General features: G+C 36.5%; 1 protein-coding gene and 1 pseudogene across 6 annotated transcripts in view; one reads left to right on the top strand and one right to left on the bottom strand.

Moving 5' to 3' along the window:
• The first annotated feature begins 4,460 nt into the window (after positions 1 to 4,460).
• BICC1 (BicC family RNA binding protein 1) overlaps positions 4,461 to 27,919 on the top strand; it is a 239,534-nt gene continuing 216,075 nt past the window's right edge. For 3 of the 6 annotated variants that reach the window (XM_036222623.1, XM_036222621.1, XM_036222620.1), the window contains exon 1: positions 4,461 to 4,893. In XM_036222623.1, coding sequence (XP_036078516.1) covers positions 4,704 to 4,893 — 190 coding nt within the window. In that variant the 5' untranslated portion in view covers positions 4,461 to 4,703. The remainder of the gene's footprint in view (positions 4,894 to 27,919) is intronic. The other 3 variants (XM_016127612.2, XM_016127614.2, XM_036222622.1) reach the window with 1 other exon arrangement.
• Positions 14,269 to 14,387, bottom strand: LOC118604696 (annotated as a pseudogene).

Raw genomic sequence — 27,919 nt, 5'->3', positions numbered from 1 at the left:
ATGTATAATAGTGGTGATGATTATGATGATAATAAAGATAATATATGCAAAGATAATTGCTTTAATGGGAATAAGCACGGTGACATTATTACAACTATGTAAATACTAGTTATGGCTCAGCCATATAGCATACTCTACTTTGACTTTGCTGCATAATATTTTAGTATACATAAAGTTTTTGTCTTTATTTTTTGTAACATAATTTTCTATGAACCTATCGTGAATATAACCCCAAAGTCTCCACCGACTGTCTTAATCTTCTCTACATATGTTCATACTCTTCAGGAATTCTACTTAATCTAGATGAAATCTCAATGCCAAGATTTCCGACCTATTCCAGATTTTATTCTCCTTTTACCATTATCCTGAGGAACCCATTCACCTCTGTCATGTGCTAGATTTCTTGTTTTCCATATTCCGTGTTTTTCTCTGCATTTTTATTTACTACCTTGTTTTGGTGGCACACCATCTTCAGTAGCTTGCTCCTATAGAATATAAGTAATCTTTTTTAAGATTTGCCATAACTTAAGAATGAATTTGTCCTCATGTTTGATTGACAGTTGTACTAGGTATATACTTTGGTGTTGGGAATTATTTTCCATCAGGCACTGCTTCATTTCCTTCTAGCTCCTGAAGTTTCATGCATTTGGAAGGACTCCTATGTTTTCCTATGAATCCAAGAAGCTTAGCACTGGTAGAGAAAGTCAGAACAAGCAGGCTGATCCCATTATAAATTTATGACTACCAACCTCAGCTGGACTTTCAATAGTACTAATTCGTTCTTTTACAGATGCAAAGGCTATTTAAAAACCTCTATAAATGAACAAACAAACAAACAAACAAACCCTCTCTACTTTCCTCAAAATTCTGGTGGCTCTTCTTCTCCTGTACTTTCGACAGATAACTTTGACTTTTACTCTTTGGGAAAAATAAAAGCCATCAGATGGCATTTCTTTGTGTTCTAGAAATGAAACCTGCAAACTACATACATTTATACCCACCTGTTTATCTTTTGATGAGCTGTTTCTCCTCTACTTGTGCCTTAGAGTCTATTCTGTCCATGCTTTCAAAGCTCTATAATATTGATTTCTCCTCTTTTTTCTTTATATATACATATATATAATTATATATATGTCTCTCTATATAATTATATATACACATATGTATATGTGTATATATATGTATATATATAATTTCTGTCAACTGGATCATTTCCAGTGTTTTTTTTTTCCCACTGCTCAAACCTTACCCATTAAATTAATCATCCAACCTACCAGCCAACCAACCCAATAAAAAACAAAGAGCTCTTACTCATATTATCCTTCAGCTATTGCTCTCCCCACCCCTTCACAGGCAAACTCCTTCCAAATTGTTGTCTTTACTCCTCATTTCATAAGCTATATTCACTTCTCCATCACTTTATTTTGGCTTTCTTGCTAAAGTCCCAGTGACTTACATCAAAATTTTTTTACCTCCCTTATTGTGCCAAAATGATCATACTTTCCTTTTGAAATAGTCTTTTTTCCTGGAATTACATGACAACATTTTGTTTTTTTCCTTCTCTTACTAACACTTCCTATCTCCTTTCCCATTATACTGTCATCTACTGTTAGAATTTGTGAAAGGCTCTTTCCTTGGTTCTCTTTTCTTCCAATTCTCTTCTCTTTCCCTAGACAGTCTTACCCACATGAATCGTAAGAATTACCACCTATAAACAAAGAAATAACACATTTTTATCTCTAGTCAAGATCACTTTTTTGAACTTCAGACCCCTATGTCCAATTGTTTACTTGGCATATCTTCTTAGGGGTCTCAATGGCACTTCAAACTCAACATGCCTAAACAAGTTCATCTTTCCTCCAGTGTAGTCACTCCTCTTCCAGTGTTCCTATTTCAATTAATGGTACCTATCTCTCTCCAATTATGTTAGCCAAGACCCTAGAGTTATTCTTGACATTTCCTTCTTCATCACCTCATACCCAAATCCATCACCAATCTAGTTGGTGGTATTTATCATCAAAATATTTTTCAAATCCATTAATGTCTCTCCATCTTCACCAGCCCAAGTGTAAGCATCTATTACCTAAACTTCCTGGATAGTCTCTTAATTGGTCTAACTACTTTTATCCTTGTCCCCCAATCTGTTCTCCATACTAGAGCCATAGTCACCTTTTAAAAATGCAAATCTAAGTACATTATCCTTTACTTAAAGCCTCTACATGACTTCCTTCTGTTTTAAGGATAAAGATGAAAACTCCTTAACTTGGTCTATAGGGTTTACGTGCTCTACTCCTTACTTAACTCTCCTGCCTTAGCTAGCACTATCTCTTATGCCTTATTTTCTTGTACCAACTATGATGGTCTTCTTTTAGTTCCTCCAGTGGAGGAATGCATGCTGCCTCTTTCACCATCCGATCTTTGCTTCTGCTGATCCTATTGAGAACCAATATAGTATAGTGACTAAGTACAGAGCACCTGAAGTCTAATTTTCAGGGGAGACTGTCTGGCTTCGAATCCTGATTCTACAACTTATTTGTCCAGCCTTGGGTAAGTTATTTTACCTATTGTGCCTCAGTTTCTCCAACTGGAAAACAAGGATAATTGTAATAGCTATCTTCAGGGATGTTATTATGATCTCATGATCTTTTTCAGGGAAGGCTCTTCCCTCCCCTTTTTCACCCAGTTAATTTCTTCTCAAACTTCTATTTTCAGCTCTAGAGTTCCTGTCTCTGAGACACTTGCATTTACCTGTCTGGCTAAATCCAATTACTCCATCATATGGTTTCTCATATCTTGAATATCTTATTTGTAATGGTTGATATAGGTCAACATTCTATTTTTCTCAGTAGAATGTCAGCTCCAAGAATCGTGTTTGCTTTTGGTCGCTATTCTTTGGGTCTAATACAGTGCCTGGCACAGAGTAGGTTCCCATACAATGTTTGTTGCCAGAAAAAGACAGTAAATATCTCTGATGCAAGACGCCTTGATAATTTCTTTTGGTGCTTAAATTAGTGCTTTGCACAGTAATTAATAAGTTTAGAGAAGGAAAATATGGTGGTGAAAATCAAGCAGTTAAGTTGCGCATCTGCTCTTGCTTCTTCAGCAGGAAACCAAGTAGAGAGACTCTCTGCTCAACAAGGCAGGGTCTTGTTAAGAGTGTGAATCAAATAAACACACCTGGGTTTGATTCTTGGCTTCCTTATCCTCTGCTGTCTGACCTTAGTCATGTCACTTGACTTCCCACATTCCCAGTTTCCTCATGTCAGTTACACCTCAGTACCCAGCAGAGTTAATTCTTGTTAACTAGGCCACTGACCTATACTAATTTCGATTAACCTAAAGCATAGTACATGATAATCTACCAGCCTCCATACCAATGATATGGCTTGCCCCTTGTGTAGGCCAGTAGCATCCCTCTTTGGCACAGTAACAAAATGTTATCTCATCCCTCTTTAGGAAAAAAAAAAAAAAAAAAAAGGAAAAAAAACCTGCTTTTGGTCACAAAGCAAAAGAGGGTATGAATCAGTGTGAACTGGGAGAAAACAGTTCCAAGGGCATTCCCAGTGCAAGCACATTTCTTCTTCCCTAGTGCTTCAGGTCTTAAGTTTGAGTGGGTGGGCTGGGCAGGTAGGATCAGAGGTTCGTTTGCTGGTTATCATCTGCGAGACACTGATCTTGAGAATAGAGAAACGCTCTTAACCTTGACAAGACAGCCCTGCCCAGATGCCAGCTGCATCTAGCTAGCCACCACTGAAGTCTCAGAGGCTGCTTTTCTCCTGCTCCTCTATTTTATAAATCAGCTGAATCCATTCCTTGAGAAATATATAGAAAACGACTCCCTGTTCACCCCATCCAAGAAAAAAAAATCCTTTCCCACAGAACAAAAAGAGTAAGCCTCTTGTCCACCTCTTGTGCAACTGGCCACTTAGCTGGGAGGAGAGGAGCGATCTGTGTTTGAACCGTTAGTGGGGGAATGAACAGAATGCAAACAATGAACACAGTGATGTCTGTGAGAGATGAACACTGTTTCTTCCGCAAACTTTCTCTTTTCCTCCCTGTTTCAAACTTGTGGGACCGACTGGGGCTGCGAAGTTTAGGGTGTAGTGTGTCCTGTGTATGTAAGTAGAAGGGAAATAGTGTGCACTTCGTGAGCGTTCAGGAGGGTGCCGTGTTTGAAGAACTATGAAACGTGGCGAGTGCCTGTGTTTGAAGAACTATGAAAGTATGTGTGTGGGACAAGATCTATACGTGTAAGTGCAGAAAAGTGGTTGTGTGTACGTGGTGAGTGTGTGTGCGCGAGTGTGTGCAAGCGCCAGGGGCCGCCCGCCCGCGCGCCCGCCCGCCCGCCGGGGCTCCCCGTGGGCCGGCCGGGCCAATGAGCGCGCAGCTGCAGGGGCGGCGGGCGGGGAAGGGGCGCCGGGGCCCTGCGGATGGAGGCGCTGGCGGCGCGGCGCGCTCATTCCGCGCGGGCGTTGCTGGCTGGGGGCGGTGCAGCCACTGGCCCGGGACCCGAGCCGGGACCTGGGGCGGCGGGCGGCGCCCGAGGCTGGGATGCGTCGGGGGCTCCGCGGCGTTGGCGGCGGCTGCGGGCGGACGAGCTAGCGCCGCGGCGCGGGGAGCCAGTCGAACCCGGCCCGCGATCGCAGGCGGCGGCGCGGGCACAGCGGCGGCCGCAGCCGGAGCCCCAGCGCCGCGCGCCCACCATGGCCGCCCAGGGCGAGCCCGGCTACCTGGCGGCGCATTCGGACCCGGGCTCCAACAGCGAGCGCAGCACGGACTCGCCCATGCCGGGCTCCGAGGACGACCTGGTCGCCGGGGCACCCCTGCACAGCCCGGAGTGGAGCGAGGAGCGCTTCCGCGTGGACAGGAAGAAACTTGAGGCCATGTTACAAGGTAGGCATCCTCCCTTGCGTTCTCGGACTTCCCGATTGAGCCCCCCACTCCTTCCCGGACCTCCCAGTCCGGGGCCCGCACTCCGGCCCACAGTCGACTTATTCCCTGGTCCCCTCCCCCGCGGAGCCGGGGGACACCCAGGGTGTGGAGACCTAGCGGGACTCTCTACCCTTCCACGCCTCTCAGGTCTCTAGGCACCGGGAACCCTGTGCTAACTTGACCGGCTTCAGAAAAGCTGAAGGCCAAGTTTGTATCGGCGCACCCAAGTTGCGTTCTGGACTTTGGAGATACCAGCCTTAGTGCAGACACCTGGGATGTGTCACCAGACCCACTTGGACCGCACGGAGTGTCCGTGATTCTCCCTCCACTCCCTGGCGGGCTTGAATTCTAGATCTGTCTGTTTCTCTCTCCCTCTTGTCAGTATCCACTTCCTCCAGCTGAGGGGCCTTGTCTCACTATTGGAAACGCTCTGCAGATGTCAAGGCTTAAGACAGGAGTTCTGCCCCCCTCCCCATCCTCTACCCCAGAGTGAAAGGGGCCAGGATGGGGGTGAGCAGCCAAAGCTTGGGGATTGTGTCAGGGCAATGCTGCTGGGTTGGAGGACATTGTGTATTCATCTCCTGACAGGCTTATAAAACACATCTTGAGTTACACTAAGTTCATAAAACTCTTCCTGTACTATGGATGTTTGACTGTCTTTCACAACTTGAGGTTTTCTTTTCTTTTCTTCTTTTTTTTTAAACTCCCAAGTTTCTCTGGGACTTTCCCAGGCAACAACAGCTTTAACCACATCGGACTGGAACAAACTCTGTGTTTTAATGGCAGGATTAGAGTTCTCAGAGTGAATGCTAAAATGTTCAAGGTGATTTTGACCTTCCTTAAAAATGTTAAATTACTAGCCTACCTGTAGCTACAGATGTGGCTTATTTCCCTCATCCAGAGAAATAGGGTAGTTTGAATGTCTGTCATTCTTAAAATACTGCAGAGGACCAGCATTAGTTTCAATAAGGGCAAGTAGTGGATTCATTCAGTAGCTAGTGTTATAACAAGGGAGGATTGGAGCGTTCCAACTTTTTTTTTGTGTGTGGCTTTACGCATAACTTACTTTGACTTTATCAGTCAATATATCGCAGTATGGGAGCTATTTAGCCCTCAGTGGAAATGCAGTGGCTTTTAAGAACATTTAAGCAGGTTATTTTAAGAGAGAACAACATGTTTTCCAAAACAATAACTTGGTGGAAACAAATAGCAGGAGTGTTTGGCAGGCTTTGTTGGATGAGCTACAAATTTGTCTCCCTTGCCGCTTATTTTTATTGATAAACATCCTAGACCTGGTTGTGTCTCTTTCCCTTTCTCCCCCTCCCTTAAATTATATAATTTTCTAGGAGAGTTACTTCTGTGATAAACTGTTCAAATAAGAATTTTGCAAAGTGAATTTGGAAATTAAAGCCCAATTGCATTTCATAACCCATTTTAGTTATTTAATTTGTTTTATGGTTCTTTTTGCCTATTTTGTTTATAAAACAAATTATTGAATTTATTCAGAAAAATATTGCGAAATTGTTTGGATTTAAACAATAGAGCACGTATTACCTTTTCCAACAAGTTTCCAATTTGGTTTTCACATGAATTGGGAGTGATGGAAAAGGCAACTCTTATAATACTATGTCTTCCTTAGCTGTTTTACTGGTGCGCATACAAATAACAAAGGCGATAGTAGTTTCCAGGAAGCCTTCATGTGTAACCTGAGCTGTAGAAGTATATTTCTTTTTTGAGTGAATTAATTTTCATTTAGAATAAAATGAAATATGGGTGAGACATTTTTAAATTTGAAGGCTATCCCCTTTATAGGTATGGTATTCTGATAGGAGATAGTTTACTATTGCTTTGCAGTGATAAGGTTTTATTTACAGAAGGTCTTAACAGAGTTAACATATCTTCAGCAACTAATATATAGTGAAATATTCACTTTTCAAACCCAAAGAATTCTTTAGTGATTGAACATCTTTTGATTAACTTTCCAACATTACCAAAAGTGAATTACGCCTTCTAAGAAAGTAAGTTTTGAATATGTTTGACAGTAGAACCCAGTGCACAGTGTACTAAGGCGTTTTGTGATGCGTGCTTTCTAGTGACAAGTTATGTAGAACCACCATGTTTGAAGGAATAAGCCTTGTTTTCTGAACCAAACATAATTATATACCTCATTGCTTTATACATCATGGTAATAGCAAGTAGGCATCTGAATTAATCCCTGGGCTTATTTCCCTTTCTCAGTTTGCCCATCCATAAAATGGGACTAGTATTAGTAGCTTTCCTTTGGGCTGTTATGGATTAAGAGATAATGCCCAATAAGTTAAAACTTGGTAAATGATGAGAACTCAAAATATATCAGTCTCTTTTATTATTATTAATAATAAATATTACAAAATGGATTCCAAAGATTTCTAGTGCCTATCACAATTTCTGACATGTAGTATTTTCTCGAATAATGGGAATACAAGAATTTTGCACTTTCATAATTGCAGAAATAAAATAGAGACCAAGGTAGGAAGTTTGGCATGTCAACAAATATTCTCATGTTGTTAGATATTCTTGGGTACAAAACTTTTCATCTGAAAAGTGCCAGGTAAAGTATATTTGCCTGGTTGGTTTTTTAATGATCGTGAATTTGGATTTACCATTTTTCTTTTCACAGTCACTTTATCTGCAGGTTTCCAATTTAAGTCAGGATAAATAAGATTATCTGCCTTTAAGTCTACATAGTGCAAATTGGTGATTATAATGCTTGGAATTTATTTCCAGAGAGAGTGTCCTGGGGGCAAGTTAATCTTTAATGGATTGTATTTTTATTAGTAGAGAAATTCTTCTACGCAATGGACCAAAAATTTAGTAAGGTTAAATTATGGGCAGTAGGGTAGTGGTCAAAGAAATGAAATACCATTCTTGGGTGATCATTGAATACCCAAAGAATTGACACACATAAAACCACCAGGCTGGAAATGTAGGGGGAAATCTCTAGTTTTTCTTTCCTTCTTTCCTTCCCTCCTTCCCTCCCCTCGTTCTCTCCCTTCATTTCCTTCCTTCCTTCCTTCCTTCCTTCCTTCCTTCCTTCCTTCCTTCCTTCCTTCCTTCCTTCCTTCCTTCCTTCCTTCCTTCCTGTCTAATAACCGCTATAGAACAGCCCTGCAGAGTATCTGACATTTTTGTTCAAATCTAAATGAAGATTATTGATTTCATTAGTCAACAGTTTTGTAAATGGGACTTCATTTTTCAAGTTTAGTTTAGGTTTTTGATGGGTATGACCAGACTTGGAATGTATACCATGAACAGCATTATTTAATGATAAATAAAATTGTTTTTAATTTATTTTATACTGATCTTCAAAATTTAGATTTTATTCTTCATGTGAAATAATGATGTTGATTTATGTAAGTCAATTAAATGTGAGTTATGGTTTGTAAAGAGGGAGGGGAGTGGTATAGAGGAAAATCTGGGAGAAGGTAGGAAATAAATGAGTCAGAAGAGTCAGAAATACAGTCTTTGTGTTTGTTTGCCAGAGTCTTGAGAGACAAACATGGAATTTGTATATTTTTACTTTTTCCTTTTTCTTTTTTTTGGTTGTTTTGCATCTTACTGTTATACTTTTCTTTTTACATTGAAAAAAACATATGTGTGCTATTCCTCCATAAAATTTAGAAGCATAGGTATTTTCAAAGTTCAGAATCCCTTGTGTTTTGTTGTAGAAAGAAGGAAGTGTTGAAAGGGGGAAAATGGCCTATTTTTATGAATTGAGGTTGACATCTGGTGGGCTTTTAGGATACTGCTGTTAAAGAATAAAAGCCATGTTGTGTATTTACAGTGATAGGCTCAACGGGGATCATTTGCTGCTGTTGCTTGAGCAGCAGAACTGGCCACTAAAACAGGTTATCACACACCATTGATCAAAAGTAAGAGCAGCAATTTTGCTATCTCTTTAATTTGGCAAATGTTAGTGAAGAATGTCTTATAATTGGGTGAACAGATAATTGTTAAAATGTTTTTGTGGGAGTAGGAAGAAATATGAAACAAAAATAATTGAAAATGGGGGAGTACCGGAAGTGAAGATAAATAAGAACTAAGCTTGATATAGTTTTCAAGACAATGCTTGAATAAGTCTAATAAACAAAAACAAAAATCAAATAACTGAGAAGGTTAGTGGTTAAAAGCACAGGGCTTCGGGCCAGATTTGGATTTGAAACTCAGTGTTACCTTTTAATAGGGAACTTGGGAAGATTCATCACCTGCAGACTCATTTCTAAAAGGGGGTGTTGACAGTTGTGCTATATCCTTAGGTGGTTGTGACAATTAAGAAAAAAAGATGTATGTTTAACATCACAGTGCTGGCCATAGAAGAAGTGGTGAATACATTAATAAAAACCATATTCATTATAACCCATAGTTCATAAAATGTACATTCTTATTTTGAAAATGGAAATCACATATATTGGAAAATGAATTACATGTTTTTATGATAAATGAACATTCACAGCTCTCTAAATATTATTATTGGCCTTTCTGGTCGCTCACTCTGTGACGAGTGTGTTTATCCCTTGTAAAGGTGCTTGAGTACATACTGAGTAAAAGTATATGAAACACAAGTGTGGAATTCTTGATTTAGGAGGGCTTTATACCCTCTTTAGTTGTAATTGTTCTTGCCTTGAATGTTTTTATTCTTTGAAAGGTCCTGAGCCCGTCACTTTTGATATTTTTTACTAAAGACTAGCAGCAAAATCAGTTAATCCCCCTTCTAATTTTATGTGGCTCTGAACTTGTCATTCAGTGGTGTCTAGAAAGAGTTTTTCAAAGAAAACGCTGTCCCTGGACTAACATGTTCTGTTTGCTCACTGTAAGGTGGGGACAATAATAGTGTCATCTTTGGAGATGTGAGCACTGAATGAGAGACGACGCTTGGGAAATGCTTAGGCCAGTGCCAGGCGCATGGTGCTTAGTAAATGTTAGTGCGGCAGCAGCACCGTGCCATGTGACAGATAAAGATTTCAAAATACTACAAAGCAAATGCTAGGTTTTGTTTTTTTTTTGTTTTTTTTTTTTGTTTTTTTTTTTTAAATTGCATATGAACCGTTTTTCTTTAGGGGAAGGGCAATTTTTTAGTAAAAGTCTTCCAATCTTAAAGTTTGTTAGGAACAATTATAGTTGAGTCAGAGAGCAGCGGTGAAGGTTAAAGTTGCTTTATGACTAAATGAAAAATCCATCAGAGGTTGTGTAGTTTGGCAGTAAAGAGCTTGGGGACTGCTATTGGACTGGCCTGGCTTGGGTTCCTACCTTTGCCTCTACCTTTGCCTGTAGTGTCCCGTGAGAATGAAATGAGATGGGCATTACAGCTCTACTCATGGGTATGGATTAAGCACTCTCAGTAAATGTCCACACTCAGTAACTCTGTGTGGACTTAGGAGGTTTTGGTTAAGTTGATCATTGATAAATTAAATCATAGAAAGGTTTGTTATATCAATGATTTTAACAGGTAGGAATGTATTTGGCTGCTACTAACAGAAAACCCAACACAGAGTGGCTTAAACAAGCTAGGGGGTTATTTTCCTCACCTAACAAAAAATATGTCCTCAGCCACTGGCTTTTGACCTCATGTTTGTAGTCTGGATGTGCTTGGGCTGGAGGTGCATCTGTGGCGGGTGCAGGGAAAGGGAGGGAACAAAAGTTGCTTACTATTCCAGATTTTGCCTATTTATGTGATAAAGGGTCTCTCTCTCCAGGAACTTTGGTCTGTATTTCTTTGGCCACTCTTCGCTATAAGAAATTCTGTGAACGTAACTTCTACTCCAGCTTCTCCAGTAGAAGGAGACAAGAAGGAAGGGTGTTGGAATGCACGCTGAGTGATCCAACTCACAGTTTCCCCACAGGGCAAAACAGAGGGCCTTGTCACAAAAATTCCAAGTTGTGACTGAAGCAAAAGCTTACCTGTATCGGAGACTTTGGCCTGTATTGATAATCCCTAGAAATTTAGATTATTTGGTAATGTTATATGTAGGTTGAATTTCTTTCTTGGCATAATCCAGGAATAAATCTAATTCCCAAAGAAGAAAAACCATTGATTATGTAAAGCTGTTCTCATTTGTTACTACTTTTATAGCTAGGACCTAGGGTCACTAAGTAACGTAATTATTTATTTTTTCTGACCACTGTTTTCTCCATGTCAATTTTTTTTTCTTTCAATTGCAAATTGCACCATACAGATTTCCACTTTAACTCTTATTACTCTAAGATACCCTTTCTCCCCTCCCTCTTTCTTCCTGCCCACCTTCTACCTCAAATTGGTTTTTGAATAGACATGTTCAGTGTAGTTTAGGCTTTTGCCCTTTGGCTTTTTGTGGTTTGGTCACTGAGGTATAATCTGGCCAACAAATACAGAGTTTGTTCAGAAGGTGAAGTCATTTTGGAGGCAGTTTGATAGTGGAATTATCATATTTGTGCTATGTTTTACTATTTGAATTTGTCAGAATAATGAGCTAGTTAAATATACCAGTTGGCTCATCCTTGGTTTATTCTAAAATATAGTTCTTAAAAAATGCATGAGACAGTAGTGACTATATATATATATATATATATATATATATACACACCTTTATATAAAATGATATTAGTAAACTACTAGAGATGAGGCACAATTTTAATGCTAATTTATAATGGCTTTTGCAGTGTGTGTGGGTGATCATGGCAAGAGACCCTTCTCATTATGTTATAAAAGCCACTGCATTTGATTTTTAATCCTGAGGGTACTAGTGTTTAGAGCAGTATCCAAAATGCACAAACCATTGAGAGAAACATTTTGTGGATGTTATACATTTATAAATCCATTTCCTACCTACTAAACAACTAATAACTATAGGTGATGAAAGCATTTATGTTCATAACAAGTATTAAATCCTATTCCCACTTATGATATTGGCATATAAAAAGATAGTGCTCACTTTATAGCTATAAAGCAGTTTCTTTGTTACAGTGAATAAGATAAATCACATATTAGTCTGCAGATCGAGTTGATAATGGAACTTAACTACATCTCATGTATTTGAAGGTGCTTAAATGTAGGATTTGAGTATTAGCCATTGCTTTTATTTCTGGTTATGAAAGTAATACAAACTTATTGTAGAATACTTGAAAGTACAAACAGATGTAAAAAAGAAAATCCAGAAGTCATCTCTTAAGTCCAGAATCTAGCAATAACCACTAATAATATTTTGAGATTTTTTTCCTGGTCCTTAAAAAACATGCCCACACATAATTTTTTTTTTTTTTGTAATAGTTATTGAGTTCCTACCTTATGTCAGATATAGTATTGCTACCTTATGTAAGGTACATTGTTAGACTTTGGGGATGCAGACAAAACCAGGATTAAATGCCAAACTGGGATCAAACTTCCCTTCTTTTTCACTTCATATTGTATCATGACTATTTTCCATTTCATTAAAGCTTCTTGAAGAACATGTTTTTAAGTGGCCATTTGATATTCCTTTGACATATCTTACTTTACTTAAACATTATGACATTTTATACTATTTTTAGGTGCCCAGGCAGTGGGAAAAGCCTGATGTTTTTACTCCAACTCCCTGAGATTCAGATTCTGGCTGTCAATTTATTGATTGTGTGGCCTGGGTTCAAGTTAATAACTTCTGAGTCTCAGTCTTCTCATCTTGAAAATGGGGGATAAAAGTATCTTCTAGGTTGTGAGGTTAGAAATACTGTATGTCAAGCACCCACCAGTGCCAGATGCCATGGACATGCTTAGGAATGGCACATAAAGAATATTAATACTATTTCCCCAAATACTTTAGCCTAACAATCTTTTTTGCATTCTTGATTATTCTCATAGGAAAAGTTGTACCAGTGAAATTTTGGGAGCAAAGAGCATGAGCATTTTAAGGCTATTGATGAGAGTTTGCAAAAATATTTTCTGAGAAGATCCATAGCTTAAGCAGAAGAGACAACAAATTCTCAGGATATCTATTCCTTGTACCTGTGATCCCACAATCTGGTTTATTTGATCTAGTGGTTGTCAGAAATTAGGAAGTAACTGAATTACCAGTCTAGAGTTAGAATTCTATTGGTTTCTTTCACCGAAAACTTTGAGTGATGTTTATCTTACCTGATTAGAATGTCTGTGGATCAGTTCTTAGTATTTATGTGCATGAAAATCATCTGAGATTGTGCAAAATGGTAAACTCTGGGCCTCTCTGGGATTCCAGCTCTGTAGGTTTGAGGGTTGTAGTGGGTGGTAGGAATCTGCATTTTGAAAAGAATCTTGTATGAGTCTACTGTAGGTGGTTCCAGGACCACACTTCGGAATATATTGCTAGATAGTTAGATGATGATTAAAATAAAAAAAAATTCAAATTGTTTTCTTTCTTGAATTCCTTTATACTTGAAGCTAGTACTTTGTCCATGTTATTAAACCGTCTTGAAGCAGTTTAGTCTAGGAGCATAAGTTACAACTGGCATGATGTTGTTTAGAGTGGCTTGTTGTAAGGGACTTGGGGGAAGAGCACAGACCTATACATATCTCATGGAGGGGTTATATTGCTTTATAATTGCACAGTAGGCTCAAACTGATTTAATTTTCCTATGGGCTCCCATTAAGTTAAGTATAATGGACACCTATTTAGAATATTATGAAATAAAAGCACACATTTTTTATTATAGAAATTTAAAATGTGATATGAAGGGAAATTTTAAAAACAATCTTAATTTGACCATCCCAACAGCTATTTTTATTTTTCTGCTTTGAAATGCGGTACTTGAAATACAGTCCAAATATCATTTACATAGTTTATGTAGCTGCTGTTGTAGCAATAACTACTGCTTTGTATTCAACATTTTAATCTAATGTGTTGAATGTTTTAGTATTCTAAGTAGTTTTCAGAATCAAAATTTTATGGTTGAGTAACAGTACATTTGGCCAAAAAATGTTTTTACAGTTGTAGACCACCTTTTAGTGAAAATGAATTCTGTAGCTTTTTTCTCCTTTGGAACTATATTTTCAGGAAGAAATTTGGAGTAATGTGGTTACTGAAGAATGGTGGTGATTTTGAAAGCAGCAGCTGACTTTAATTGAGCACATAATGTGTGTGAGACCGTTCTGGTACTTTATGCCCATTCCATATTCTCAGCCTCTTGTGCAACAACTCATGAGGTACAGATGCTGTTGGGATCTGTGTTTTACAGACAAAAAAGCAGCAGACTATCTATCTATCTATCTATCTATCTATCTATCTATCTATCTATCTGGCGAGGCAACCCCTGATTGACCTCACATATTGCAAGGACCTTGTCAGTTTACAATCTCTTATTTTTTATTTTTTACTCCTACAGCACCTGGTCTTCCTAGGTGGTCTCCCATCCAAGTACTAACCAGGTCTGACCCTGCTTAGCTTCTGAGATCAGACGAGATTGGGCTTGTTCAGGGTGGCATGGCCATAGGCAGCAGCAGAACCTTTAAACATGAGGCTTGGGTTTTTTTTTTTTTAGAATTATGGGTGGATATGGACACTAGTTTTACTTGTTATTGAGTCGAAATTCTTATGTAGTACAGAGACATGTTCTCACTGAGTCTAGGATGATAAACTGTACTCCAGAATAGAATACCATGCTTCCTCAGGGATGTGGCGGTAGGCACTGGGATGGGTTAGAATTCTCAGTGAGAATATAGACATTCCAAAGCTCTGTCTTCTGCTGCTAGCTTTATTTAGATTTTCTCAGTTTCCTCTATTGTGAAATGAATAATAATACTCTCTCCCAGGGTTATCATGAAGATTATATGCTAATGTGTATAAAATTGACTCATAATTAGTGCCCCATACATGATCTGTATATCAAATTCATATTCCTCTCTAGCATTTAGCTCAGTGCTATGAAAATAGCAACACTATATACAGAATAAATGATCCATGATGGATCTGGATTAAAGACTATCCCATTTTGGGTTGGTGGTCCTGTCATTGACCTCACGGAGTGAAACTTTAAAGCCAGGGCATGTGTTTGGCCTTAAGAAACACCAAACAGTTCTGCCATACATAAGGAAGGCAGAGTAATTTTCTACATGCAAGTTGGTCTGTCTTCACCCTCATGCTAGGGGCTATGTAGACTTTTGTATTCTTGGTGGTAGTTTTGAATGAGGATATGCAAAACTTAATTCAAGTGAAGTTAGTGTTGAATAATTTATATCTGTCTAATATGGATTAGTTTTCTAAATTGAAATTTGTCAAGGCTAATATAATTTTTAAATTTATTTTCTTGCAGACACTGGATTACTATATTCTTAGAATAGTACATATTCAGATACATGTTTATATTTGATTTTAAAACATCTCAGATAAGAGATGATAGATTCTTAAAATAAGTGTTTTTTCTTTTTTCTTTTTTCTTTTTTTTAATGCTGTTTTGCTCATTGCACCAGGATACTCACTGAGGTATTTTGAGTTAGAGGGATATAAACCACTTCTTGCAGCAGAGTGGGTGACCAGAAGTCAGGTGACTTGAATTCATGACCGTCTGGCCACTGACATTGCCTCTTTGGACAAGTCATTTGATCTCTCAGGGTTTTGGATTAGTTGCCCCTAAAATCCCTTCCAGCTCTGATACACTAAGTCTTTTGCACAGTATATATTATAAGCCCAATATTACTTAGCTTGTAGTGTTGGAGGCTGACACAGCTCTTCATACATGAGTAACTTTGGAAGGAATTTGTATTATTTTGTACTACTCATATTCAAAGCAAATGGTGAAGGTAGTGGAATGAAGACAGTTGGAGTGCCTTGGCTTAGGAGGAGCAAGTGCTCACAAGAGAGCTAATCACAAGGTCTGCTTTCTGACATTTTGACAGTCAGGTTTGTAGTGCCCTGTACTCTGTGGGTTAGATATTAGCTAATTTAAGGTTTTGTACAGTAACCGAGCAGGAATGACAGTATAAATCATAGTCGAGACCTGTTGGTGTTGACATACTGTGTTAGATGAAGGAAGGAGATAGTGTGCTTCCCTGAGTAGCATCTTTTTGTCACATTTTCCTTCCCTTCTGCCAACATGTCCAGTTATCAAGCTTCATGTGCCAGGATTTATATTTGGCATCTAAACCACTAGAGAAACATAGCAGGGAAATGTAGTAATGTTCATTGGATTAAAATCTCAATTAAAAAGATATCTCTATGTTCAAATCTTAATTATTTTCAGAATTTTTTAAATTGCTTGTTGATTATCAAAAACTAACACAAAATTTCTCTTATCTTGTACAGACAATCACTAAAGCTTGTATCAACTATATTTTGAGTTGGTCCCTTTATCATACTCTGAGCTTTTGAAGCGCCATTCAAAGCAAAATCAATATTTTGGCAAGGTTTTATTATCCATTATGATGATTTAAAAAGCCAGAAAAATATGTTTAGTTTATGTGCCGCAGGAGGAATCATATAAAGAAATGTTTATTTTAATCCAGAGGGTGTGTTTTTCTTAACGTAATATTTTTATATGGGAAAAGGCAGCCCAAGATTAGCATAGATCTATAGACTTTTAATTTTTTTTACAGAGACCTGTAATTTAGTAAAACATTGCCGGCAGTCAGTGAATTTCCATCAATTTGAATTTGATGGAAATTTGACAGAAGCGATTAGCTTTCAAACTTAAGAAATTGCCCCATAAATCATTTTTAAATAGTGAGGCCATCTGAAAAACCCAATTAGAAATTGTTGTATGTGTTTTAAAAAAATCACGGTCATATTATGGGACTACACAAGTGAATGAGGCCTTTTACCTTTAAGAGGAATACAATCTAGTGGAAGAGAGGAAACCTACCTGTACTCATTAACAGAAAAGGAAAGGTGAGCCCGTAGAGTAAGTACTTACTTAATGTGTGTCTTAGCCTGGAGTCACTTACCTCTATCCCAGAGACAAGGACTTGTGGCAGCTAGTTTATTTGGAAAGTGCTCTCAAGGAGAGGAAGTTGGGGAATAAGGAGAGTCACACAGGGAAGAAGAAGATAAAGCCAATACAGTGATACATTATTGAATTGGTAACCAATGAGGGTGGCTGCTATTTCTGGTGAGTTCTAGAGACTACATCCCTAAGTCATCCATCAAGGGACTAAAAGGAGAAGCATTTGTTTATCAACTTCTTTCCCTCTCTGAAGAGGATTGAGGGTTGCCCCGTGGGTATTGCCTCCCCTGCAGTTCTGGGTTACATAAATGGGACACCCACCAGACTCTGTAGACATCCATCCAGCTCACAGGGCCAAAAGTAAGACATGTGTCTGGTATAAGCTTGAGATGAGGCACTGTCTGCACAGAGTGGGTTGATGCCTGCATATTTTATTGTAGCCTGGTTGGAATTCAGATGAAGTGGAGATGAGACGGTATATAAAATGGTGTGTACTGTGCAATATCTTTATATGCTTTAAATTAAAAAAAAAATTCAGAAAGAGAGATATAGAAGTAGATGTTTAAAATATTTCATGTGCTTCGTGCTGAATCAAAGTCTTTACTGTAAAATCCTGATGACTGCTGTTGTGTATGTTTCTGTTGAGTTTGCTATAATATGAGATTATAGAAATAAACCTGTGGTCAGCAAGATAGTGGAATAGAAGGCGCCAGATCTTGCTTCCTCACAAAAACACCAACCAACTTAATAACAATATACAGTCCAAAAAGCTATCATGAGAACAACCAGACAAACTCAAAGCCAAGAATACCTGCATTGAAATGGAGAAAAGTAGTTTAATTTTATCAATATCAATTTCTCCCCCAAGCCAGTAAAGCTAGCACTTGGGAGGAAAAGCCCAAAGTGCTGCTTCTCCCTCGAAAAGAAAGAGCAGTGGATTGAATGTTCAGCATTCCTGCTTTTTGTGTGTGTGGGGTCTACCCTAGGGATTGATTGCTGTTTCACCAGACTTGTAGCACTGATGGGGAACTGGCATACTTTGGATGCCTGGGGACCACCAAGAACGAAAAAAAGCTTAACAGTTTGTGGTTGTGCCGGAGAACCTGAAGTACTGCTAATAGACATGAGCAATACCCAGAGACTAAAGCTTCATGGAAAAGAAACTTGCAGCCCTTTCTAGTTGGAAAATTATGCACACAAACCCAGAAAAGATGCCTCTTTGCAAAAGGTTTGAGAGGCCCGCAGAATATCTAGGCAGGCTGATTGGTGAAAGACTTCCTGTGTATAAAGCCAGTCTGTAAAGACTAGAAGAAGTGGCTGTTTATTTAAATGCAAAAGTCAAAACAAAAAATAAGAGAAATAAGGCACACAAAAAATAAAGGAAACATGACCTAGTGAAAGGAACAAAATAAGTCCTCAGAAACTGACCCTAAAGAAATGGAGATCTGTAAATTATTCAACAGAGAATTCAAAACAATCATCTTAAAGAAGCTCAATGTGCTTAGAGAACACAGATATACAAGCAAATAAAATAAAGCAAAGGATGATGAAAATGAGAATATCCACAGAGAAAGAAACTATAAAAGAGAGCCAAACAAGTTCTGGAGTTGAAAAATATAGCAACTAAATTGAAAAATTCACTAGAGGGGCTTGGTACCACACTTGATCAAGCAGAAGAAAGAATCAGTAACCTCGAAGACAGATTATTTGAAATTATGAAATCAAAGGAATGAAAGGGAAAAAATGAAAAAAGCCTAAGGGACTTATGGGACACTATCAATGGAGCAATATCTCCAATATGAGAATCCCAAAAAAGGAGAGAGAGATAAGCAGAGAGATTATTTGAAGATATATTGGTAAATTCCCCAAATCTAAGGAAAGAAATGGATATCTAAATTTAGGAATTTTAAAAGATAACTAGGATGAACCCAAAGAAGTCCACACTGAGATGTTATAATCAGACTGTTAAAATTTAAAGACAAAGGATTTTGAAAACAGTAAGTGAAAAATGACTTGTTATGTACAAGGGAGTGCCCATAAGAGAATGAGCAGATTTCTTAGCAGAAACATTACAAACCAGAAGGGAGTGGAATAATATATTCAGAATTCTGAAAGAAAAAAAAAACCACTGTATTTTATCTGGCAAAACTGTCCTTCAGAAAGGAAGAAGAAATAAAGATCTTCTCGGATAAATAAGAGCTATGGGAGTTCATCACCACTAGATGTACCTTACAAGAATTGTTAAAGGCAGTCCTTCAAGTTGAAACAAAAGAACACTTTACAGCAACACAAAAGCATACAAAAAGATAAAGTCCTCTGGTAAAGAAAATACCTATAGAAGATGCATGAAAGAAAATGAGAAAGGAATCACAACATGTCACTGTAAAAAAATCAAAATACAGGGGAAAGCAGCAAGAGAAGAAAAGGACAAAATACCTATATGATATGCAGAAAACAGTTAACAAAATGGCAATAGGAAGTCCTTTCCTATCAGTCATTACTTTAAATGTAAACAGATTAAATTCTCCAAGAGACATAGGATGGCCGAATGGATTAAAAATAAAAAACATGATCTGACTATATGTTGTTTACAAGAGACTTACTTTAGATATAAGGACATATACATGCTAAAAATGAAAAGATGGAAAAAGTAAGTTATTACATGCAAATGGTAACCAAAAGAGAGCAGCTGGCCATACTTATATCAGACCAAATAAACTTTAAGTCAAATACTGTCTCAAGAGACAAAGAAAGTCACTATATGGTGATAAAAGACTATTCACCAGGAAGATGTAACAGTTATATGCACCTAACAGCAGAACACACAATTATATGAAGCAAACATTGACAGAATTAGTTATTGAAGAAATAGTAATACAATACTAGTAGGAGATTTCAACACTCCATTTTCAATAAGGGATAAATCAACCAGACAAGGTTAACAAGGAAGGACTTCTTGAACACACTATATACCAATTGGACTTAACAGACATATACAGAACACACCACCCAACAACATAATACATATTCTTCTCTAGTGCATATTCACCATTCTTCAGGATAGATCAAATGTTAGGCCACAAAACTAGTCTTAAAAATTTTAAGAAGACTGAAGTCATACCAAGCATCTTTACTGACCACAGTAAAATGAAACTAAAATTCAATTCAAAAGGAAAACTGGAAAATTCACAAATATGTGGAAATGAATACACTCCTGAACAATTAGTGGATCAAACAAGAAAACATAGGGGAAACTAGAAATATCTTAAGATGTGGAAAACAAAAATACAGCATATCAAAGCTATAGAACATGAGAAGCAGTATGAACTGGGAAGTTTTAAGTGGTAAATGCCTACATTAAAAAAAGAAGATTTTTGAATCACCAGTCTAACTTTACAACTCAAAGAGTTAGAAAAACAAAGAGCAAACTAAACCCAGAGTTAGGGAAGGAAGGAAATAACAAAGAGCAGAAATCAATGAAATAGAAAAATCAATGAAATAAGAGTTTGTTCTTTGGAAAGATAAATAAAATTGACAGATTCATAGCTACACTAAGAAAAAAGAACACTAAGTAAAAATCAGAAATGAAGGAAGAGATATTACAAGTAATGCCACAGAAATAAAAAAAGATTATAAAAAACTACCGTGAACAATTGTATGCCAAAAAATTGGATAACCTAGAAGAAATGAATAAATTTCTACAATCTACCAAGACCAAATCATGAAGAAGTAAAAAATTGAACAGAGCTATAACTAATAAGGAGATTGAATCAAAACTCAAAAACCTCCCAAGAAAGCCCAGAACTATATGGGTTCACCGGAAAATGATACTAAACATTTAAAGAATAATTGAACCAATTATTTTCAAACTCTTTCAAAAAATTGAGGAGGCAACATTGCCAAACTCATTCTAGGAAGACCTGATTATTCTGATAAAAATCAAAGACACTATAAGAAAGGCAAACTACAGATCAATATCCCTGATGAATATTGATATAGAAATCCTCAACAAAATATTAAGAAACCAAAGTTAGCAACACATTAAGAGGTTGATACATCATGGCTAAGTGAGATTTATACCTAAAATGCAGAATTGGTTCAACATAAGAAAATAAATTAATACACCACATTAACAGAATGAAGGACAAAATTCACATGATTATCTTGATGCAGAAAGTGCATTTGACAATAATCAACTTTCTTTCATAATAAAAACATTCAACAGGTTGGGAAGAAAAGGACATTACCTTAGTGTAATAAAGGCTATACATCAGAAGCCCACAGTCAATATCATTCAGTAGTTAAAAAATAAAAACTTTTCCTCTAATCCTGGAGGTAGGCAAGGTTTCCCACTTTACCATTTCTAGTCAACATAGTTCTGGAAGTCCTAGCCAGAACAGAGGCCACAAAAAAAAAAAAAAAAAAAAGACATCCAAATAAAGGATTAAGTAAAATCATCTCTGCAGATGACATGATCTTGTATACAGAAAGATTCCATATAAAAACTGTTAAAACTAATAAATGAATTCAGCTAAGTTACAGGATACAAATTAAAAAACAATTTCATTTACAGTAGAATCAAAAAGAATAAAATACTTAGGAATAAACTTTACGGTGAAAGACTTACACCATTGAGAACTATAGAACATTGCTGAAAGAAATGAAAGAAGACAAATAGACATCACGTTTTCATGGATTGGAGGACTTAATATTGTTAAAATATTCATACTACCCAAAGTGTTCTACATATTCAATGCAAATGCTATTAAAACCTCAATGTAATCTTTTACAAAAATAGGTAAAAAAAAAAACTATTGTAAAATTCTTATGGAGAGTCCAAGGACCCCAAACAGTAAAAACAATGTTGAGAAAGAACAAAGCTTAAGGCCTCACACTTCAGACTTCAAAATATATTACAAAGCTATAGTAATCAAAACAGTGTGGTATTGGCATAAAAATCAGATAGACCAAATGGAACACAATAGTAAACTCCAAACATTCCCATATATGGCCAAATAATTTCTGACAAAAGTATCAAGGCTACACAGTGGAGAAAGAATGGTCTCTTCAACAAATGGTGTTAGGAAAACTGGATATCTACATGCTAAAGAATTCTGTTGGACCCTTGCTCCCTGTACAAAGTATAACTCAAAATAGACTAAAGACTTAAATGTAAGGACTGAAACTGTAAAACTTCTAGAAGAAAACATAAGGCAAAAACTTCATGAGATTGGATTTGGCCATTATTTCTTGGATATAATACCAAGAGCATAAGCACCAAAAACAAAAATAGGCAAATAGAGCAACATTAAACTTCAAAACATTAAGGCCTCACACTTCAGACTTCAAAATATATTACAAAGCTATAGTAATCAAATGTTTGCAAATGATATATCTGATAAGCGGTTGATATCCATAATATATAAAGAACTACAGTGCAATAATAAAAAATAATATAATAAAAAATGGGCAAAGAACTTGAATAGATATTTCTCCAAAGAAGATATACAAATGGTCAGCATATATATGAATAGATGCTAAATATCAAATAATTATTAGAGAAATGCAATTCAAAACCACAATGAGATATCTTACATGTGTTAGAATAGCCATTATCAAAAACCAGAAAATAAGTATTGGTGAGGAGGTAAAGAAATTGAAACCCTTATGTATTGTCGCCGGGAATATAAAATGGTTCATCTGCTATGGAAAACAGTATAACTGTTCCTTGAAAATTTAAAAATGGAATTATCATATGATCCAGAAATCCTAGTTTTGGATATATACTTAAAAGAATTGAAAATAGCATCTCAAAGAGCTATCTGCACACCCATGTTCATTGCACCATTATTCACAATACATGAAACATACATCAGTAGATAAATAGAGAAATAAAACGTGGTATATACAATGGATTGTTATTTAGCCTTAAAAAGAAGGAAATCTTGTCAGGTACTACAACACAGATAAACCTTGAGGACATTATGCTAAGCAAAAAGTGAAATGAGCCATCACAAAAAGACATACTGCGTGATTCCACTTATATGAGGTATCTAAAATAGTCAAACTCTTAGTAGAATAATGGTTGCCAGGGGCTGAGAGCTGGGGGAAAAGAGAAGTTGTTCAGTGAACATAGAGTTTCAGTTTTTTAAGATGAAAAATTTCTAGAGATCCGTTGCACAATAGTATGTGTATAATTAACACTACTGCACACTTAAAAATGATAGAGATGATAAATTTTATGTGTTTTTGACCACAATAAAAAAATCCTCTGTGCTGTTATCTGATTTTTTTTTTTTAATCTGGTGGGGGCATATTTGTCTTAATGAACAGCCATAATCTTTTAAAACTTTAGAAGTTTTAAAAATGAGAAGGCAAGGCACTTGAAAAGTCAAACTGGTTCTTTATCTTTTGTTAATAGGTTAAAAGGCGAGTACTTTCTATATTTCATAAGAGGAAAGCATTCATCCATTGAAACCTAAACCATGAGTATTTCCTTCTGACAGATGCATAAAAATAAGTCTGCGTGAAGGCAGAATCTTGCGGTAACTGGAACCTCATAATAGCATTTACATTTGGTGTTACCAAGCATATAACAGGAAAAAGGATTCAGTTATTTTCAAGCTCTCAAATCCCAAATGTGCTGAATAGACTTTTCTTTTAAAAAATAAATATACAAAGTGCATTTGTGTGACTTGAAGTTTAAAAGAAGTGTTCTTGCATTCCATAGTTAACAATTGTAACAGTATCACTTTCTCAAGTTTCCATATTTTTAAAGTAGACTATCATGGTTTGGCTCAGCTATGAAATTAAATTATTTCTGGCTTGCACATTCTTGTTGGTTACACAATAATCTTTACCTCCATTGGAAAATATTTTGAATGTTTATTTCGGGCTACTTGGCTTGAAATACCTCTGTTTAGCAATGAAGCATGGATGTATATGTGCGATCTGTGTTATGTATCTAGAGAGAAATAGAAATGTGTCACAGTGTGTTATAAACACACATTGAGAGGTATGAGGCACTTCAAAAGTAGTATGGAAAACATTCAGCATAATTAAATTCTCAATTGATAATGGTCTAGTTATATACATTCATATATGTAATATACAGACACATAGTAGACACATAAACATGTCAGTATGTGTTATTGATTGAATTGTATCCACCCCAAATTTATATGTTTAAGTTCTAACTTCCAATATCTCAGAAAGTGACCTTGTTTGGAGACAGGGTCTTTACATAGGTAATCGAATTAATGTGAAGTTATTAGCATATGCCCTGATCCAATATGACTGGCCTCCTTATATAAAGGGGGAAATTTGGACACAGTGACAAAAACATAGGGGGCAGATGCTATGTTATTGTAAAATGTGAAGAGACATGGTGAGAACCTGGCCATCCCTTAACAGTCCTCAAAAGAAACCAACCTTTGCAGCACCTTGAATGTGGACTTCTACCTTCCAGGACTGTGAGACAGTAAATTTCTGTTAAGCCATTCAGTTTGTGGTACTCAGTTATGGCATCACTAACAAACCAATACAACATATTTCTCTGTTATGCTATATATCAGGATATACCCATTTAAAATGAACAGTTTAACATTTCTTAGGACCATGTAAGCAATCTTAAGGAATTAGTTTTTCAGTTTTACAAGTGGAGAAATTAAGATTGACCGTGGTGATGAAGCAGTTAGATTTTCCAAGTGGATCCAGGACCCTACTCTGCATAAATACAAAGACCTTTTCTTATTCAGGAGTTTATGAGTTTGTACAATTTGTAGCAGCACCAGAGTCTGCTGGAAACCTAATAGATTGAAAAGGTGGAATCAGAAACAAACAAACCTACTCTCATCCAGCACCAAAATAAAGATCTCAAAATTACATGTATCGGAATTAAATTATCTGGAGATTAGAAACAGATGTCTTCAAATGACCAGTTTTTCCACTGCCCCGAGATGTAAGTGCCTTTTTATTGTGCTCATTTTGTTAACAGTAGAAGGAACACTTGAGTTTAGGGCTTGGAAAATGGAAGATGAAGCGTTCCTTCAGCTGTTCCCTCTGCATTCCGTGGCCCCTGAGGGTTTCCCATACCTGAGTAAACTCATATCATACTGTACTACTGCCAGCTGAAATGAAAACACACCTTGCCTACCCAGAGACCCTGACTGTGGAAAATTGGAGTTAGTGATAGAGAAGAAAGCTATTTAAAAATGTTAGTTTTTTTGTTGTTACTGTGGAGGTTGGGAGATATTAATCTCTGGGTGAAAAAATTCTCTACCTACTTGAATTTTGTGGAGTAAGGTAGTGAAAGCTGTTAAACTGGCTTGACCAATGATTTTTCATAGTGATTTTTAAGAGAAACTATGGTATATAAGCTGGCATTTTTTTAGTCATTTTATTGGCTGTTGACGTTGTCTAGTGTTATAGTAACTCAAAATATACCAATGTATGTCATTTAAAAAGTCTTACACTAGTGTTTAATATAAAACTATAAAATTTTTGGAGTCATGAAGAACCTAAACCTTTTAGAGAAATCAACTTAGCCTTTGGTAAACTTTTGTTATGTATTCTAAAATGTGAATTCCAGATTTAGAACATAGCTCATTGAAAGACATTATATGATTTATTATGCTTATGAATTTGAAAATTTTGTGGCACATAATTTTTTGGAATAGAATTATTCTGTGTGTTATCACCATGAGTATCATTTCTAAATATGTTTTTTTTGTGCCTTTGTTATGACTATTTCTATCCTAACATTTTCAAACCCACAGTTTTTAGTTTTAAAATAGTCTAGTCAATTGTTTAAGAGTAGTTTTTTACTTTTGTTTTTAACATTTTAAATTGTGAAGTCAAACATAAGATACCATAAATGTAGCAGAAGTGAATAATTATTTATACCACTCGGGTCAGGAAAGAAAAAAATATTGTCAGTATTCCAAAAGCATGCCTTTCATGCTCACCCCTCACCTTTGAAGGTCATAGCTCTCCTCATTTGTGTGGCAGTATCAGTTTTAGTTTGCTATATAGTTTTACTACCTATATGTATATGAATCCCTATCGAACGTGTTGGGTTTTGCCTTATTTTAAATTTTATGTAATTTTGCAATATATAATCTGTTGGGTCTGGCTTTTCTCCCTCAAAATTTTATATTCATCCATATTGTAAATGGCTATAGTTTATTGATTTTAATTGTTGAATGTTTTATATGGTACAAACATACCATTGTCAATCCTTTCCACTCTTGAACAATTCTTGCCATTTAATGGGAGTGTTTTGTTTCACAAATATTTAACGTAGTTATTGATATAGAGCTGAAATTTAACTATGTGTTTTTGTTGGTTTCATCTGTTTCTATTTTATTTCAATTTTCAATAAACTTATTTTTTTAGAGCAGTTTTAGGTTCACAACGAAGTTGAATGGAATGTACAGAGGTTTCCCATATATTTTCTGTTCCCACATATGCATGAGCATTACCAGCATCTCCCACCAGCATGGTACATGGTTCCAGTTGCTGAACCCACTGGGTGATGCATTATATTCACCCAAAGTACATTAAGATTCACTCTTGGTGTTGTACATTTTATGAGTTTGGATAAATATATAATGGCATGTTCTTTGATTTTCCTGTTCAGCCGCCTTTTGGGTTAATTGATTACTTATACAATTTTTATTTAACTTACCTAGTAGCTTTTAAGCAATAGCTCTTTTCCTTAATTTTAAATGTTGTGAGATGACACTCCACATCCTCAAGTTGTCGCAGTCTAGAGTTATTATTGTGCCACTTCATGTAAAAGGAAAGGCCTTGCAACCATTTAAATCCATTTGCCACCATCCTTCATCCTTTATGATACAGTTGTCATAAGTGTTACATCTACCTACATTATAAATCCCATAGTATGGTGTTATAATTTTGTTTTGAACAGCCATATGTATTTAGTGAAATAAAGAAGAAAAATGTATTTGTGAATCTATTTACGTATTTACTGTTTCTTGAGCTCTTAATTCTTTCCTGGACGTCTAACTTTCTCATTATCTTCATCCTGAAAAAAATTCCTTTAACATTACTTGCAGTACCAATTTCTGCTGGAGGCAAGTTTTTTTAGTTTTATCTGAACATGTTTATTACTACACATTTGTTCTTTTTTCACCTTGGAGTATTCCATTGAATGTAAATGCCACAATTTATTCTGACACATATTTCTGTTATTTTATATTTTGGCTGTTATGAATAAAGCTGTTATGAACAATGTTGTACGTGTCCTTTGGTGGACTTATTTCTTTTGTGTGTGTACCTAGGGATGAAATGATAGATAGTAAGAATATATTTAGTTTTAGAAGATATTGCCAGTTAGTTTTCAAAAGTGTCATACCAACTTGTACTCTGTTTGTAATCTCAGGGCTTTTCAGTTGCTTTATAGCGTTGTCAATAATAGGTATTGTCAATCTTTTTCTTTTTAGCCTTTCTGGTGAGAATTTCATTGTGGTTTTAAATATGTAGCAGCATTTCACTGTGGTTTTAATATGCATGTCCTTGATGACTGATGAGGTTGAGCATCTTTTCAAATGTTTGCTGGCTATTTAGATGGTCACTTTTGTGACACTTCTATTCAATATAATGTAATTTTACATGACGCCAATGCCTGACTGTCCAGCTTCTAGCTGAGAGGTTGTCAAGAGCATGACTTGGATTCTCAGATGCCGCTTCGAATCAGCTATGTTCCCATGGAAAAGGCCTCAGATGCTGTCTTCATTTTCTTGGTGTTTTGTTCCCCACTGTGTCCTCGCTTAGCCATTCTTCAATCTCTTATAATTTTCTAATGCCTCTAAGCAAATTTTTCTTTTTCTTTTTTTTAAATATTATTTCCATCTTTCCTAGTTAACCACAATGGGAAGGTCCATAATTATTTATCATTACTGAAGGTAGAATTTCTCAGAATTTTTTCATCAAGTGATTACGTTTTTCTAAATTTGTTTTTAAAGACATGGAGGAAAACGTTACGAGATCAATTTTTACAGGGACTAACTTTTAAGGGAATTTGTTTGGAATTTCATTTGTGGGTTTGCAAATTATTCCTTGGCTT

The sequence above is a fragment of the Rousettus aegyptiacus genome, unplaced genomic scaffold, assembly GCF_014176215.1.
Source record: "Rousettus aegyptiacus isolate mRouAeg1 unplaced genomic scaffold, mRouAeg1.p scaffold_m13_p_6, whole genome shotgun sequence".
NCBI lineage: Eukaryota > Metazoa > Chordata > Mammalia > Chiroptera > Pteropodidae > Rousettus > Rousettus aegyptiacus.
The sequence above is the reverse complement of the archived record's forward strand: the minus strand, read 5'-3'. Positions and strand labels throughout refer to the sequence as shown.